This window comes from Notolepis coatsorum (assembly GCF_963971535.1).
Source record: "Notolepis coatsorum genome assembly, chromosome: 10".
Lineage (NCBI taxonomy): Eukaryota > Metazoa > Chordata > Actinopteri > Aulopiformes > Paralepididae > Notolepis > Notolepis coatsorum.
The window spans coordinates 88,976,251-88,986,540 of NC_140174.1; the positions used below are offsets into that span (position 1 = coordinate 88,976,251).

General features: G+C 44.0%; 1 protein-coding gene across 3 annotated transcripts in view; it reads right to left on the bottom strand.

Moving 5' to 3' along the window:
* The window catches only part of smtnb (smoothelin b), a 161,737-nt gene extending 157,993 nt beyond the window's left edge, over window positions 1–3,744 (bottom strand). For all 3 annotated transcript variants that reach the window (XR_014620145.1, XM_084322577.1, XM_084322576.1), the window contains exon 1: window positions 3,440–3,744. Coding sequence is in view for 2 of the 3 variants with exons in the window: in XM_084322577.1 (XP_084178703.1) it covers window positions 3,440–3,490 (51 nt within the window). In the remaining variant the exon portion in view is untranslated. The remainder of the gene's footprint in view (window positions 1–3,439) is intronic.
* Window positions 3,745–10,290: the final 6,546 nt, after the last annotated feature.

Genomic DNA, 10,290 nt, shown 5'->3' on the forward strand with positions numbered 1-10,290 from the left:
ACGTCTCTATACATGTGCAGAGAGTGGATTCTCCTAATGTCACGTCTCTATACATGTGCAGAGAGTGGATTCTCCTAATGTCACGTCTCTATACATGTGCAGAGAGTGGATTCTCCTAATGTCACGTCTCTATACATGTGCAGAGTGGATTCTCCTAATGTCACATCTCTATACATGTGCAGAGTGGATTCTCCTAATGTCACGTCTCTATAAATGTGCAGAGAGTGGATTCTCCTAATGTCACGTCTCTATACATGTGCAGAGTGGATTCTCCTAATGTCACGTCTCTATACATGTGCAGAGAGTGGATTCTCCTAATGTCACGTCTCTATAAATGTGCAGAGAGTGGATTCTCATGTTTTGGCTCCTCAACCTAACGGCAGCAATTGCACGTATTTAGAATAAAGTTACAAAACGATAAGGCAGTAGAGGTAGCACAAAGCAGCAGCGTAAGATTAATGTTAAAAGTAGCAGTGTATAATACTGTATGAATATACAAGCATAATATGTATATTATAGTGCAGCGTTAATGATGTGGATATAGTGTAAAGTGCAGTGTGCAGCGTGTGTTCGATTGTTGTCACTCACTCACTCATGGATGATCTGGCAGGGACGATTTGTCACTCACTCACTCACTCACGGACGATCTGGCAGGGACGATTTGTGACTCATCACAGACGGTCTGGCAGGGACGTTTTGTCACTCACTCACTTCTGGATGATCTGGCAGGGTCCGTTTTGTCACTCACTCACTCCTGGATGATCTGGCAGGGACGTTTTGTCACTCACTCACTCATCACAGACAGTCTGGTAGGGACGTTTTGTCACTCACTCCTGGATGATCTGGCAGGGACGTTTTGTCACTCACTCACTTCTGAATGATCTGGCAGGGTCCGTTTTGTCACTCACTCACTCCTGGATGATCTAGCAGGGACGTTTTGTCACTCACTCACTCACTCCTGGATGATCTGGCAGGGACGTTTTGTCACTCACTCACTCACTCACTCACTCACTCCTGGATGATCTGGCAGGGACGTTTTGTCACTCACTCACTCACTTCTGGATGATCTGGCAGGGACGTTTTGTCACTCACTCACTCCTGGATGATCTGGCAGGGACGTTTTGTCACTCACTCCTGGATGATCTGGCAGGGACGTTTTGTCACTCACTCACTTATCACGGACAATCTGGCAGGGATGTTTTGTCACTCACTCACTTCTGGATGATCTGGCAGGGACGTTTTGTCACTCACTCACTCACGGATGATCTGGCAGGGACGTTTTGTCACTCACTCCTGGATGATCTGGCAGGGACGTTTTGTCACTCACTCATCACGGACGATCTGGCAGGGACGTTTTGTCACTCACTCACTTCTGGATGATCTGGCAGGGATGTTTTGTCACTCACTCACTCACTCACTCACTCACTCACGGATGATCTGGCAGGGACGTTTCGTCACTCACTCACTCACTCATGGATGATCTGGCAGGGATAGTTTTGTCACTCACTCACTCACTCACTCACTCACTCACGGACGATCTGGCAGGGACGTTTTGTCACTCACTCACTCATCACGGACGATCTGGCAGGGACGTTTTGTCACTCACTCACTCACGGATAATCTGGCAGGGACGTTTCGTCACTCACTCACTCACTCACTCCTGGATGATCTGGCAGGGACGTTTTGTCACTCACTCACTCATGGATGATCTGGCAGGGACGTTTTGTCACTCACTCGCGGACGATCTGGCAGGGACGTTTTGTCGGACACATGCACAGTTGGCGCTGTGGGTCTGCATGGTGTCATGCGTGTTATATCAATATCACACTGCGTGCGCACACTGTATGTGAAACCTCATAAAATAATCCATCGTATTGAACTGCATGGTAGATGTCAAGAGTGTTATCAAAACTATATATTTTTTTTTAAATCATATTCCCTTGAAATATTTCAGACCACATTTGAGTAATTAAGAGTTCATATTTGCTGAGCATTCATTTAGACAGCAGTCCCAAAACATGATCCAATTGAAAGACGATACACAATCATTATTGAGTCACTGCCCAACAACACCAATTATATGTCATAATAATTGCCATAACAGCTGCCATTTGTTTATATTAGATTGAGGGCCAAGTTTCAAGCAACAAAAAAATTTCAACACACAATAGTACTCATTAAATCAGACAATTACAGTAGTTTGGCCATGTCTTTATAATTGGCCATTATAATGTGACCCAATAATTGGTGTGCGTGTGTGAAATCAGACAATGTAAGAACGTTGTCTAACCACGGACAGGTGACTAATGCCTCCTAAAATCATTATTTCTTAATGGTGCTCAGCTGTGACTAATGTTTTAGTTTGTAAAGTCATTTGCCTCTGCTTCCAGCGCTGGTCTCAGTTTCCTGTTATTAGGAATGTCAGACAGTTTTTCGTGTACGAGTGGCCCAGACCTACTCACCGCGTCGACATGACTCACATTATGACTTAATGTCTACTTTGACACTGAAAGAAGAATTCGCTACATTGCATTGTAGAGATGAATGAATCACCCAGGTGTGAAATAACATTACGGTCTGGCAGTGTTAGCGACTGTCAACCCTTATATGGCTCTGATGCGTTATTATGATTCTTTCGAGAAACCAGAAACAATATTCATTCACTGAACAGGGGTTCCCCCACAGGTGACCCCATATCCAGGTTGAAATCACACAAAGATGTTGCCTTTCACATTGCAGACTAATATATTTACTCTTTAGCACAGCGCAAAAGCAACGTTTTACTATAGGCTACATGTGTGTTCACAGTCACACAGTGTATAGTAAGCAAATTGTTAAGTTATTTTAGTTTAATTAGAAACGTGACCTCATTTAAAAATCAGGGATCCCAGTTTGGGTCTCGGTTTGAATATAGGCAGGTTCTCTCCGTTACAATATACACAACATTATCAATATACAGCAAGCTTCAGTAAGAATGACAAGAACCCAATGAGAGGATGGATCTGATTGATTGATTGATTGATTGATTGATTGATTGATTGATTGATTGAAAATTGTATTAGCAGATTGCAGAATGGGTACAATACAGTACGGCTCAATACACACTATTGTTAAGGGGATGCAGACCAGAGAAAGACTTTAGTCTTGTTTACATCAGGGTCCCCCATTTTCAATTCATCTTAATTAAGGATCTCTTAATATCATCAAGGACTCATCAACTCTTACTGCACCTTGCTCCACTGAACATACATCAAATTAAATCCTAACAGTGGGTACGGGTCACGAATTGGAAAATACAAGTTGGGTTCACTTCTGACTCGCGTTGTTAGGGACAATAATCTCTCCGTGGCAACCGATTTTCATAGTGGTAAAAAATTATGTTTTTGCCCATTTTGAGCGACAAATACACCCTCGTGTCGCCAGTGGAGCATCTACTTACCAGGGCTCTGAGAGAGGACTCGTCAAGAGTTGAAAACATTTCAACAGACATGTTCAATTCTCTGTTGTCAAACGCAGAGGTCGAGCCGATCAAACGTGGTGGTGGTGTCGTCCCTCCTGGTCAATGAACGTGTCGTCTACCACCTGCAATAAACTATTCTCTAGTGGTGTTCTTAGTTTAAAAAAATAATTAAAAAAATCTAACACAATTCTCAACGCGACCACCGGTTTTGAATTATGGTGAGAAGACACGCGTCCCGCTTATGGAAACTAAAGCATAATTTCAACCACTTTTTGTTTTCTCTCGGCGAACGCTGAAACTACACACAGAGCTTGCCAGCTTTTGAATCCAGATTTCCCACTGAAGTTGTGAGCCCGCCCCTTGCCGGCACGTTTTCTCCCGACACAGATATTCATACAAAGCGCGCCACATGGTGGGAAGCGCGCATAATAACAGCCGCTGGCGCGCTAGTGGTGGATGACACACGCCTTCTGCGTTATTTTTTTTCCGTAGCCGCATTTCTGCCAGACGCTCTCTGATTGGCCACTGACTGACGCTCTCTGATTGGCCACTGACCAGTGGCGTCCTTTCACTAAAAGGCAAGTGACATTCAGTTATATGACATTTAGGTATGTATGACACAGGACTACACAAGCATTTTTAGTATAGAAATGTGTCAACAGACTAAAGCAGGGAACCACAATATTTTTCATACGAATTATGCAGAATGTAATATCATAACTGTCTATTACTTTTCTTGCAATTGAGCCAATTTTCCTTAGGTACGGTTTTGAGGTGTGTGTTCAACAGAATGTAGTATCAAAAACACATTCACAAAAAGTATGGGTTACTGAATGCTGAACTGCACTATTATAATCACTAAGCCAGACCTTACCTGTGTCCCTGTATCACTCGTCTCTGCTGCCCTTTGATAAAAAAAAAAACGTCCCTATGTCCATTTTCCTTTTTTTTGGGCATATTTCAGTTAGTCACAGCAAAAGTCACCTAGTAAAAGTGAGATAATTGACAATATCAAAACATGCTAGGGCTGTACCGAATAGTTCGAAGCTTCGTTCATAATGTTGACATTCAAATTCTAAATCAACATAAAAAATTGTAAAAAAAAGAAAATTACATTTTTATTTGCCAAGGTATGGCGAGTGCCATACCCTGCCATACCAAATGGACTCCCCTGCCACTGACATGTTTGCCCAATCGCGTGACGAGCTGTGTCTTTGCTCATTTCCGCGTCGAACAGCCTGCAAACTACCTGGCGTTCTATGCCATGCTCTAAGACAGGGGTGTCAAACTCATTTTCACAGAGGGCCACATCAGCATTATGGTTGCCCTCAAAGGGCCAAAGACCGTATAAATGTTAATGTAATGTAAAATAAATGTAGCTACACATTTACATATTGTTAAACATGTTGTTTCTGTATTTATTACTTATTCAAGTTATACATATTGCATATGCATTTGCATAAATGTAAACATATATGTTAGCTTATGTTATTTTAACAAATAATTTTAGTTTATCAGAACCCCATATTACTCCATCAATCAATGATCAAACCATTCAAGTAAATAACAAAGAAGAATATCATCAAATACAAGCTATGACATTAAGTTTGTTCAAAACCTTTTTGTCACAGTCAAGAGGGGCAGAACTAACAACTGTGAGCTGCAAAGAACACGTGGGACAGATGTAGCAGATGTTACAAAAACAAATGGCTGCACACAACCTTGCAGAGGCCATACATCCAACTAATGGAAGATAGTTTAATTAACTTTAATTAACAGATTGCAGAATGGGTACAGTACAGTACAGCTCAATACACACAATTGTTAAGGGGATGCAGACCAGAGAAAGACTTTCGACTTGTTTACATCAGGGTCCCCCATTTTCAATTCGTAATGAAATTGCTATTATGTGTCTGCATGAACACACAACTGTAACTGTACTAAAAAATAACAAAATAAGGGTTGTCTCAGTTCACAACTATATTGGTCAAGTTTTGGGTGGGACTTGTTTGCGTCCCTACAGCTTCTTATTCAATTGAGCGAGATGCTCGATTATGTCACACAGCCAGTTTGCATCTGACAGTTCAGACAATATTTCTTCAACCCTTTGTTACCTATTCCGCCTGGATCTTTTTTGTATTTTGGGCTGTAAAATTGTCAAAGAATGTCTGAGGAGTAAGTGCTTTTGGCTTTTTTCCTTTGTTACTTCATCAATACCTCAGATGTTCAACATACATGTATGTGTAAGAATGTGTAATAACTAAGGCTGTCAAAGTTAAAGCTTTATTAACGCATTAACCCACAATTATTTTAACACTGCTATTTTTGAACCCAATATTAATGTAAAAAAAAAAAAAAAAAAAAAAAAAAAATTTACCTGAGCTCTTGGGGGGCCACATCAAATGACGTGGCGGGCCGCATTTGGCCCGCGGGCCGTGAGTTTGACACCTATGAAACTCTAACCTTAACCAACTTCGAAAGAGTGCCTAAGCTTAACCGTCGAAATAACTTGCCGTCACGCTCTAAGACAAACTCTAACCTTAACCAACTTCGAAAGAGTGCCTAAGCTTAACCTGTGTAGAAACAGGCGTCGGCCAATCAGAGAACGTCTTGCCAGAAATGCGGCTACGGAAAAAAATAACGCATGCCTTCTCTATTTGAACGACCACTGTAGCTAAGGGGCTACACAACCCTGACTGTATTTAAATGTTAGATTAGACCACTACTAAAGAATATTAATTAGCCAGACATTAAAGGTACACAAAATGGCGGACACTCCATTAACTGCGAGGGGACAGTGATACAAGTTCAATAATCACTTTAATATTAATAGCAAACATACATATTATATAGAACGCAGATCTCCTGTTATTAAGATAATGTCAATGCAACAATGTCAAAGGTAACGATAGTTCTGAATTACGAGTACTCGACCATTGATGCTTGGAATGGAATGAGAAGAAGCGAGCAGCACGGGGAAAGCAAGATGGCGGGTGGAGACGGTAATTCTCTGGAGCTCCTACTCCAGAGAGCTGCAGACAAACTTGGGATAATCCTGTCGGCGCTGGTGAGGAGGGTCTCGTACGGACCGGGTTCCTGTATTCCTAGCGCCCGATGGCAGGATTAATAGCTATTAGTCCAAAAAGCCAGTTGGCATGGTTGCTAGCTAGTTAGCCCTTGTGTACTTAGGCCAACCCGCATGTCGTCTTCAATAGGTAGTTAAATCCAGAACGCCGCTGGATTCAGCTATAAGTAGGGATGGGTACCTTTCACATTTGAACACATACCGGTACCTGTGAATCGATACCGGTACCCAACGGTACCTTTTTTCGGTACTAAAAAAAAAAAAAAAAAAAAAAAATTATTATTTTGTTTTTTTTACTTTTTTTTTATTTTTTTTACTTTTTTCTTTTCATGTCAACGTTCACACGCACAATATATGCTTACCTAGGATTTTACTTGATTCAACAACAAAGCAGTCGGAGCAATGACAAGTCGAAAACTGTCGAAATTTAATTTACCTACCTCAGTCGTAAAAAAAAATCCAAACTTCAAATAACTACAATTTCGACAGTTTTCGGCTTGTCATTGCTCCGACTGCTTTGTTGTTGAATCAAGTCAAATCCTAGGTAAGCATATATTGTGCGTGTGAACGTTGACATGAAAAGAAAAAAGTAAGTAAAAAAAAAAAAAAAAAAAAATTAATAAAAAATATTTTTTTTTATTTTTTTTTATTTTTTTTCGGTTTCTCACTTGATTCGATACTCGGTAGTACCGACGTGTTTCGGTTCGGTACCGCAAAAGTACCGAATTCGGTACCCATCCCTAGCTATAAGTCTCTCAACGTTACTTCGCTCAAACAAGTCACTATACTGTGCCAATAGTGGCTTGACAATATTATGTGGTATCTAATTAGCTGTACAGCTCTCTGTCAAGATACGTTGCCTGCCGTCCTGTTACTGCTGCCAAACATTTCTTCTATACACTCTCACACTCTGTCCGGGCATGTCCCAAGAACCCCGCGCATGCGCTCACGCTGTCTACGGCGTTAAGAGTGGAACATATACAAATAAGCGAATGATGAATACTGGTAGGTAAACAGATGACGTGAAAATATATATCTTATATGTTACAAAGGGTCAGATTAAACCGAATATATATATTTATTGTTTGATATCCCTTGTATATTATTTGTATATATACACGGAATATCCCTTTACCTGTGTACAAACCAGAGTAATATTCGCTCTCCTATTGGACAGCGACCCCTAGGCGCCAACGACCAAGCCCCCAACGGCAAGTTCAAAGGCAACATGCCCAGAGTCTGCGCAGTAATACGAGACAGAACTGAGGTTGGCACTAGATAATTCACCTTACGTATAAATACGGCGCAGGTGTAAACAGCAGTAGTTCAGTTCAAATCTTGATGCCTTCACCACGAGTCAACGTGCAGTGAAGTGAGCAACCTTGCATCTAAATAGAGCATTGAGAACCGCGTGCGAATAGAATGCTAAAGTGTCAGAGTTTAACGCAGTAACGTTGAGTTCGACTTAATCTAATGTGAAGTAATAGTCGATCATTTATAGTGTATCGTGCGGCTACAGTTCTTCAGTGACCAGCATTACCACCGGTTCGTCGTGTATCTAGCTAGTGCACTTATCCAGGCTGGGCGGCCTAAATTCGTGCCCCCACCCGAGGAGTCCTAGGCGAGAACCGTTGGATATGTACACCGGAGAACCTACACCGGCGACTGCAGAACCATTTCTGGTTGGATTATATTGCTTTGGGACCGTGACCGTTGGAGAAGAGAACCGTCGATCCCACTGTCGTTTGGGATTTACCCCCGTGAGGATCATCACTCGGGCCCGCCTCTAGGAAGAGGCTGGCTAGCTGTCGTCAATGCTATTCGAGCATCTTGGATTACAACTGCTGCTTTGTCTGCTGATCAAGGGAGTACATGCACTGGCTCCTGTATCTGGAGCCTCGTTATTCCTCGTTGACCCAGACTTTGTACCCGAACATTCCTCAACCCCTACCGGCCTTACACCCCGGAGGGAACCCCCCAGTGTCTCCAGCTGGTACCAGTGTGCCCTATCTAATTGCTATACCACAGGTGGCGTCAGTTTAGACCCATCCTAGTATTCATACTATTCTCATTGACTTATGCTCTTGACTGACTTTACGTGTGTTCTTCGCCATACAAGCGCAAGCCTAATTCTCAATCTGTAACCTAACGTTGCTTAATAATAATAAATACCCTCCAAATAGAACTTTATGTGTCAATGCCGTATTCTTGTGTGGGTGTTCACCATATATATTCATGTACTGTATGGCCAGTAATTAAAGTACATAACTAGTAGTGGTTTAATATATCACAATCTTTAATACAGTCAGGGTATTGTAACCCCTCAGTTACAATTGGTCCTTCGAGCCGGAGGGTATCAGTGTAATATTTAATATAATATTGATATTAACCATGGCCAGCGGTGAACACTCCCCAAGCGGCTCTCCCAAGCTAGAACGCCCGCAGCGCAAACGTCAGCCACCTCCCTATCTGGAGGAATACGCTGTCGTTCTAATACCTAGCTTATCTGAATTAAACGTTAAATACGGATAAAGCGGATAGTCAAAGCATGTCAAATCCTATCGACCAGGCGACCCTGCCAGTAGAGACCCCAGTGGGTTCTAACAAAACTGACCAAGCTCACGGGGGGGACCAGGTGGGACATGACATGACTATACCTCCAGACAACGTCAACGGGATAGTCCCCGGAGAGCTCCAGGATAAATAAAGCACTCCAGGGACAGAACCCGACACACCAGAAGAGGAGCGCGCCCAGGAGATGGACCTCGGGGCGCGCCAGGAGAACAGATCTCCAACGAGCACTGTCAGAAGCCGATCACCTCCGTCAGTGTCATCCCCCAGCGAGGTGGACCAGATACTGGCGCAAGCCTTCATCGCCACCCTGACAGCCTCCACTGAACGCGATCGACTTCAAGCACAGGCGCTTAGTGAGCGCGAACATTCTGCCATGGAACAAGAGCGCCTCCGGGCGCAACAATTAAGTGAGCGCGAACACTCTGCCATGGAACAAGAGCACCTCCGGGCGCAACAATTAAGTGAGCGCGAACACTCTACCATGGAAAGAGAGCGCCTTCAGGCTCAACAGACGAGCGAGCGCGAACAATCAGCAGCGGAACGAGAGCGCCTTCACGCGCAACTCCAAGCGCAAGCCCTTAGTGAACGCGAACACTCTGCAACCGAGCGAGAGCGCTTCCAGGCGCAACAAAGGAGTGAAGACGACCGCATAAGACTGGAGACCAGACGCCTTCAGACGGAAGAGAACATTGAAAGAGGCCGCGCCAATGCACAGCGCGACGCCGCCAATGCACAGCGCGACGCCGCCCATGCCCAGCGCGAAGCAGAGCGCGACGCCGCCCATGCCCAGCGCGAAGCAGAGCGCGACCGGCTGCAGGCGCAGATGATAGAACAATTGATTGCCAGGGCGACACCCCCTCTCTCCGCACGGAGCTCCCGGACATCATCACGACAAGGGTCTAGGGCACCTTCCCCTACCCGACCAAGCGACCCGGAACCCGGCCAACAGAAGGATTCTATCTACGTCTCCGAACCCCCTCCCCGACCGGTCCATACGAGACCCAGCCACCGGGAAGAACCGGCCTATACCGCCGAGAGACTGAATAGAAGACTTCAGGACCTAGAAGAGGAAGAGGAAGAGGAGGAAAGTCAAGCCCACCAGCAGCAACGTACTCAGGACCAGGAGGCCCAGTACAGCCCAGACTTCAGCCCCGAGTCACTGCGCTACAAA